The following is an 8,294-nucleotide window of genomic DNA, read 5'->3' on the forward strand; positions in this document are numbered from 1 at the left end:
TTATTTGTATTTTTAAGAATTTGAATTGAATTAGTTTTATTTTTCTGATTTTTTTGATATATTATTTGTATTTTTAAGAATTTGAATTGAATTAGTTTTATTTTTCTGATTTTTTTGATATATTATTTGTATTTTTAAGAATTTGAATTGAATTAGTTTTATTTTTCTGATTTTTTTGATATATTATTTGTATTTTTAAGAATTTGAATTGAATTAGTTTTATTTTTCTGATTTTGAAAAAGAAAAGTATTTTCAAAAAAAACCTTTAGTCGCGGTTGGCCAGGCCAACCGCGACTAAATGTGGCTGCGCGCGGGAACTGGAAAACCCGCCGAAATACCCTTTAGTCGCGGTTGGTCTGGCCAACCGCGACTAAAGGGTACCCTTTAGTCGCGGGTCGCCTCCCCAACCGCGACTAAAGGGGGGGGGGGGGGGCTATAAATAATTGCGGGCGGCGAGCGAGCGACCACTTCTTCTTCCTCGCTCGAACCGCCAGGCTGCCCGACTGCTCTCCGCCGCCCTCCGTCGACTCCACTGCGCCGCCTCCGCTGCCGCCCTCCTGCGCCGCCGATCGAGCTGCTCCTCCGTCGCCGAACGCCGCCCCCCGTACGTCTCTGCCGCGCGCCGCCCTGCTCCTCCGCCGCCGCCCCGGCCGCCGGCCCTGCTCCTCCGCCACCGCCGGCGTCGCTCGCGCGTGTCGCCGTGTACGTGTACGCCGCCGCCACTGCCGTCCCCGCCCGCGCGCCGCTCGCCGCCGTTCGTCCCATGGCCGGGCGCCGCCGGCCGCGCGCCTCTGCCGCACACGCGCGCGCGTGTTACAGAGAGAGAGGAGCGCCCCGCGTCTGGCGCTTCCTCTCTCTATTTTTTTATTTTTTTTACTTATAAAAATTGAACTAAAAAAAGTAATTACATGTAAAATTGAACTAAAAAAAGTACTAAAAAAGTAATTACATGTAAAATTGAACTAAAAAAGTACTAAAAAAATTGAACTAAAATTGAGCTAAAATTGAACTAAAAAAAGTAATTACATGTAAAATTGAACTAAAATTGAACTAAAAAAAGTAATTACACAAATTGGAACTAAAATTGAACTAAAAAAAGTAATTACTACAACTTTGACTTAATAAAAATTGAACTAAAATGGGTACTAAAAAAGAACTAAAATTTTGACTTAATTAAAAACTTTGTCTTAATTAAAAACTTTGACTTAATTAAAAACTTTGTTTAAAAAAAGAACTAAAATTTTGACTTAATAAAAATGAACTAAAATTTTGACTTAATAAAAATGAACTAAAATTTTGACTTAATAAAAATTGACTTAATAAAAAATGAACTAAAATTTTGACTTAATAAAAAATGAAGTAAAATTGTAACGCCGCCGTACCGTTGCCAACACCATCAACGCGCCAACGCTACCTCTATTCATAAAAATGTAACGCCGTCAACGCTACCGCCTCTATTCAACGCGCCAACGCCAACGCCGTCAACGCGCCACCGCCACCGCGAGGGTTATGTGTCCTCGGCACCGCCACCGCCCTTTCGCCACCGCCACCGGTCTCTCGGTCACGCGGTCACTGCGTCGCCCCTCTCGCCTCCCGCTCGTCGCCCTCTCTGTTTATATGTAGAAGAGATGTGATAATGCATATACACAATTAATTTGTTTTGACTACATGTTTTCAGGACTGACATATGGCGGACGATAGAGCTGACCCGATTCTGGCCAACTATGATCCGGGCGCTGAAGACCATATGTTCGACATCATAAAAGGCGATATTCTATATGTGCCGACCGGACAAGAAGAAGATGATATCTCTTCTTATCTGAACCTTGACGGTGAAGATGAAGGGCGCCGTCAGCAAGATGATGCCGAAGGAACGACGATAAACGACGATCTTGAATTGGAAGTAGCAACCACCTCCGGCGCCGAGGTATATATATACATATTGAGCTAGCGTCTGGTGATACAAACTAACTGATTTGAATAAATGTGTGTGTACTAACGCGCGCGACTCTCTTTCTTATTTTAGCCCTCGGCCGGATCGTCGAAAAAATCGAGTACGTCGTCAAAGCGTGGCGCAACCAAGACGATGAAACCAAACGAAACATGCACCATCGATGTTGTCGAGGAAGCAACCGGCAGGCCGCTGGAGCCCAGCAAGAACGCCACCAAGTTTATCAGCCAATGCGGAGCCGTTGTTAGAGACAACGTCTCGATCACCGTCCAGGAGTGGAATGAGCCAAAGAAGGCACGTCTTGGTTTCACTTTTGTCGCTAAGAGAACAAAAAAAGATTGCTTCAACAAGCTTATGGAACATTTCGTTCTACCTCCGGAATACCGCAAATACGATGAGGAGGGTAACAAGATTCAGGAAAACAAGGAGAGGTGCAAGCTAGTCAAACAGTTCGCTCTTTCTAAGATGGCCAACGCATTCGGAAATACAAGCAAAATCTAGCCCATGACTTTGTCAAGCAGGGCAAGACTCCGGATTTCAAAGGACAATATGAGAAACCGCAACATGATTGGCCAGAATTTGTGAAGCAAAAGAAATCAGAGCGAGTTCCTTGAAATGTCGAAAAAAATAAGAAGAATGCGGCCAAGAAGGAGTACAATCATATTATGGGGCCAGGAGGGTATCGCTTTTGGCAGCCTAGGTGGGAGAAGATGGAGAGCGAGCTGAGGGCGCGAGGAATCCGTCCAGGTACGGAGGGATGGGACCCAAGGGCCAAAAGCTGGTGGTACGGGCATGGGGGATCGCTGAACCCGGAGACAGGGGAGTGTGTTTATCAGGGCAAAATAATTACACCCACCCAAAAGCTTATTGAGGCAATGAGAGATGCTCAAGAGGGGAGGATCAAGTTCAACAGAGAGAACGACGCCCTGACAAAAGCCCTCGGGAATCCTGAACACGGAGGACGTGTACGAGGCATGGGGCCCATTTCGTGGAAAGTAGGGTTCCCCCAGAACGATGACCCGTACGGTTACGAAGCCGTAAGAGAAAGATGGATCGGGATGCGGATGTTGTGGCGAAGTTGGTAACGGAAATGGATGTGATGAAGAAAACCGTGAGTGTACTAGTAGCCGAAAGAGATGCAGCTCGGGCGCGAGCATGAAGATCATCCAATGGATCTCGGAAGCCAGCAGCGGAGAAGAAGCAGCGTGGCTTCCACGGAGGCCTCACCGGCTGGTGCACCGACGATAGAAATTACTGCACCGGAGCCTCTGGTGGTCCAAATTACTGCACCGGAGCCTCCTCGCTACCCCGTGGACGATATAAAGGAGATGAAAGCATGTCATCTGTATTATCCTATCGGGAACATGTCCATGAAGGTAGCCATCGGCAGTGCTTTGCCACCGGAGCACTCCACCACAACAACCCCATTCAAGATGGCTATGCTCGTGTCACGGTGGAGGAGATAGTCCAAGGGTTTGAGGACCCGGACATTGACATTGCTACACCCGAAGGGGTGAAAAGACTTGGAGATGTCAAGCGCCGGTTCATTCTATGGCAGAAGAAATTTATCAAGTTTCCAGGCGAGGCGCCAACAAGTCCCCCCCGTACGGTGGTGGTGGTGGCGGTGGCGGTGGCGGTGGCGGTGACGGTGGCGGTGGCGGCGGTGGTGGTGGTGCTTCACCTACACCTCGTTCACGTCAGCCGACGCCGCCCCCCAATTCACCTCCGGCGGGTAAGCAGACGCCGCCCCCCAGTCCTCGTCCGGCGGGTGATCAGCAGACACCGCCCCCCAATCCACCTCCGGCGAAGAAGCAGAAGCAGTCCTGGGTTATTAACCCGGACCCTTATGTACCTAGAACCACAAAGATACCAGAGCCATCACTGAAGCCTCTCCCCACAAGGCCTTGGGAACGTAGTGCCGAGGAAGTCGACTCACGCGCGGCTGCTGAATATGAGAAATGGAAGGCGGACTGCAAGAAGAAAAGAGAGGGCGAGCCCAAGCCAGTATATTCTGACAAGCAAAAGCAGTGGGCTAAGTCATTTTTGACCACACCGTCCCAAGCCGCGAAGAATCTGCCTGACGACTATTTACGTGAACTTCGTAGGCAAGCACTCGCGTTCAAGAGGAACCAAGAGTTGGCGGAGAAGAAAGCCTTGGAGGAGGAGGTCGAGAAAAAATTAGAAAGGGGGAAAGAAGTTGCCCAGCTCGGGGAACAAAGTAAACAATCGATTGCCCCGCTTATAGTGAAAGCCGCCGGTCCGGATGACCCCGATATCATAGCAGCTGCGGCAGCACGGGGATTGACCGTAACGAGTGCCGGAGAACAAGCGGCCGACTTAGGTATCACTCTTCGTGCACTGTTAGGCCTTGATGAGGCGCCAATGAAGGACGTAGTATTTACATATGTGAAGAATGGCCCTCTCGTCGAGCCTGCGCAGGAAGAGGATCTACCTCGACAAATGAAAGGTCTGCTAATTTGGTACAAGGGTTACATAAAACATAAAAACCCCAAAGACTATATCTATGCGGAAGTTAGATATGAGCATCACTTCAAACATTACTGGGTACAAATTCATCTGAGTGAATTGTTCCAGCTGTTCAATCTGCGCGACCTCGACAAATCTATCATCAGTTGCTACGTTACGTAAGTGATTTATTAATTTCTACCCCATCTCGTTCATTGCCCGCACTATATATATATATTGTCCTAACTATCTTGTTGTGTACGCTATTATGCGGAATGAAGAAGCGGGAAATGCGAATAAGGAACATCCATGATGTTGGGTTCATTGACCCACACATCGTTAATTCACATGTGTTAGAACACCACCCCGCCGACGTGGAGGATGACCTGTGGCGGTTTATTAGAAAACAGACAACGGAAAAGTGATATTCTATTTCCTTACCATTTTGGGTGAGTGTTTCGTCTTGAGCACATTCTCTTTTGTTTACTCCATGCATGGTATGTGGCTAATCGATGAGTTATGCATGACTCGTGCATGTATCGTGTCCGCAGGTTCCACTGGATTCTTATGGTAATTCAAGTTCAGACCTCCTCGGTTCTCGTCCACGACTCTCCGAATATGGATCCGGCGCTTTGGGCCGACATGAGAAAAATGATGCAAAAGTAATTATTTTCATTCATTTGCGCTCTATATCGATCGGCCTATTTCGTTCATCATTTCCTAATATCAAGTAACTAATTAATAACTCTCTTGTTTATTTAATTTTCTTTGCCTCGTAGGGTTTGGAGACGGTTCGTAGATACCAAGGTCGGTGAATTCAAAAAAGAGCTACATTTTAGAATGGCGAGTGCGGACGACCGGGGAGATTCAGCCACCGGGGACCAATCTATGTGGATACTATGTTTGTGAGAGGATCCGGAGATACCGCAATGAGCCGGACCGAAGTGTGAGAACAACATCCCGAGGAATAACCTCCGGAAGACGCTTAGTCCGAAGCTCGCTTCCGACCACTTCAAGAGGAACTAGGCTGGATGGTTGGCGAGGAAGTCATCGATCCTAGAGGAGAACACTATTACGATGACGTAGAACTTTATATGCACCAGAATTTGTAACTAACTTGTTCAAAATTGTATATGGTCATCCGATATTGAATATATATTGTATATGGTCATCCGATATTGAATATATATTGTATATTCCTCTTGAATTCTTTTTGGTTCTAATTTCAAATTTGTTTGAAATTGTACATTCATATGCATGTATGTAGTACCGTAGAATATGTGAAACTCCTTCAAAATTAAAACCCAAAAGAAATAAAATAATACAAATTAAAAAGAAACCAGATTTAGGGGAGGGGGCTAAACCCTAAACCTCGCGGAGGCCTTTAGTCGCGGTTGGCCGAAGAACCGCGACTAAAGGTCCTCCGCCCCGGCGCCGCACTGCGGCCCACGTGGACGGGCCTTTAGTCGCGGTTCGTAAGGAACCGCGACTAAAGGGGGGGGGCCTTTAGTCGCGCTACTTTGGTCGCGGTTGCGCAACCGCGACTAATGGCAGTTGCGAACCGCGACCAAAGCCCCTTTTTCCACCAGTGAAGTATGGCAAACTTTTCTAAAAAGGAAATACGTACATATACGAAACTCCACACACATTTGGTTTCCTTGATGAAAACTTTGGTCAACTTCATCCATTCACAAAAATATTAAGGTTACACAAAAGTTTCACACCTTAGTGAAGCATATATAAATTTCACAGAGATAGATTTGGTCTCCTTCTTGAAATGAAACATATGTCAAACTATGTTGAACTTGATCCATTCTCAAGGCATTTCTGTGTCTCCTCGTGAAACAAGAATAGCCATTGAAAATCACGGCGTGCAAACCTAGAGATCCATCTGGGTCGATAGGCAAGACCGAACAAGCACATGTGAATCATCAGAGAATCGTTGCTGAAATAATAGGTGTATATCGTGATGTGCCATGTGACCTTCAAATTGAAGGCTTCAATTGTGAGATAGTAACAGGTATATACCATATGATGATTTTGTGACATTGGATATTTGCTGCTCAGTGGGAGAGTGCGAGGCAGGATAATGGTGAAATAACAATATCACTCGTCGTTCAGCCGTTGTGCTGGAAGTTGTTTCTTAACTTAACTAGCAATACTATGTACTAGTGCTTCACCAAAAAGAAATGTTGCCAATTTGCGTGTACTGATCTGGAATGGATTTAGTGAGAAACCGAGACATTGGAGCGGCATCCATGGAGATCTCATGAGGATGCCCTGCCGACGTACTCGACGTCGAAGAGGAGCGTTGAGTTGGGCGGGATGACGCAGGACGTGGGCTCCCACCCCCTGCAGCCGGCCCCCTTCTCCCCGTACGCCAGCTCCGGCGGCAGCTTCAGGCTCCGCTTCCCACCTGAAAGTTGAAGCCAAACACCCACGCATACTCGCAGCTTCAGTTTGTCGCTGACACCGATGGATTCAGGTCAACTGAGAGTTGTTCACGTACCGACTCGCATGGGCGGGATCCCTTCGCCGCCGGCGATGCAGAGGTCCCATCCCTTGATCACCTCCCCGACGCCGACCATGATGGTGAGCGGCCTCCCGCGGCCGTAGCTGCTGTCGAACACCGTGCCGTCCTCTAGCATCCCCCGGTAGTGCGCCTGCATGCTCCATGGCCAAATCAACACTGATGCGCAAGAATTTCGATCACTGGCACAACGGCGAGTGAGCCAAGAATCGAGTCAGTTGACTAACCTTGATGAGCTGCCCTTTGACGGCCTCGGCGCCGGCGCCGACAACGCGGTCGCAGTAGGCGAGGCCGGAGGGGGTCGTCTCGAGAGCGCACTCGCCTGTGGCGGCCGACGCGACGTCGGTCTCAGCGGCTACGGCGGGGAGGACGCGGGAGAGGACGGTGGAGAGCGCCGTGGCCGCGGCCTCGCGCCGGCTCAAGACGAGGTTTTTCTTCTTGGCGCCCGCGGCCGCGGCGGAGTCCGTGGTCGGCGCTTTGGCGCAGCGGGAGGGTTGGGCGGTGTTGGGCTTCGGGAGGCTGAGAAGGATGCGGGAGAGCGGCGACGGGGTGGTGGAGGTGGAGGGAGCCATGGCTGCTGGCTGGCTCCTTCCTCTCGGCTCGCTTGAAGCAGGGGGCGCGCCGCGTCAGGTGTTGTGTTCAATGGATAAGAGCATCCCCACTCGTTGGCGCTCCCCACGCCCAAATCCGGCGAAATTTTCGTCCGGATTGGATGAAGATTTGGCGTGGGGAGCGCCGAAGTTCCAGCCGTCCCCCGGCAGGAAACCCCCAACCTCGACCATTTGACATATTTGAAACAAATTCAACATAAAATTTAACAAGTTCGGCAAACAAGAGGACGAAAATTGCTTGAAACAAATTCGGCGATAACAAGTACAATGTTTAACAAGTGCTGAAACAAATGAAGCACACAAATTTCACAATTTTTCAAACAAATTAAGACAGACTAGTTGGCATCGGCGTTGGCGTTGCCTCGGAGCCTCCATATGTGCTCCACCGGATCATCTTGCGGCGAGCTGGTGCATTGTAGAGTCTCGAATCTCCCGGCGCATAGCAATGAAGGCGGCCCATGATGGAGGCACCTGGTGATTAGGCTGTGCAAGAGGACCCTCTCTCATATGGTGCTTCTTGCTCAGCCGGAGGAACCGGATGCTTTCGCTCATCTTCAATAATCATGTTGTGTAGGCACACACGGCAGTTCATCACCTCCCACATCCGATCTTTGGACCAAGTCATAGCGGGGAACCGGACGACAGCAAATCTCTGCTGTAGGACACCAAATGCTCGCTCGACGTCTTTTCGGCAAGCTTCTTGTTTCTTGACAAACTCGCAAAGTTTGGGGGTGCT

The 8,294-nt window shown here is 48.9% G+C and overlaps 1 protein-coding gene across 1 annotated transcript; it reads right to left on the reverse strand.

Moving 5' to 3' along the window:
• Positions 1 to 6,671: 6,671 nt before the first annotated feature.
• On the reverse strand, positions 6,672 to 7,585 carry LOC124684403 (peptidyl-prolyl cis-trans isomerase FKBP13, chloroplastic-like). Its single transcript, XM_047218720.1, has 3 exons — positions 7,175 to 7,585; positions 6,927 to 7,080; positions 6,672 to 6,833 (listed from the first exon to the last, which is right to left on the reverse strand). Exons 1-3 carry the CDS (start codon positions 7,517 to 7,519, stop codon positions 6,685 to 6,687), a joined length of 648 nt encoding a protein of 215 aa, XP_047074676.1. The 5' UTR covers positions 7,520 to 7,585; the 3' UTR covers positions 6,672 to 6,684.
• Between the last annotated feature and the right edge of the window lie 709 nt (positions 7,586 to 8,294).

This window comes from Lolium rigidum, chromosome 1 (genome assembly GCF_022539505.1).
Source record: "Lolium rigidum isolate FL_2022 chromosome 1, APGP_CSIRO_Lrig_0.1, whole genome shotgun sequence".
Lineage (NCBI taxonomy): Eukaryota > Viridiplantae > Streptophyta > Magnoliopsida > Poales > Poaceae > Lolium > Lolium rigidum.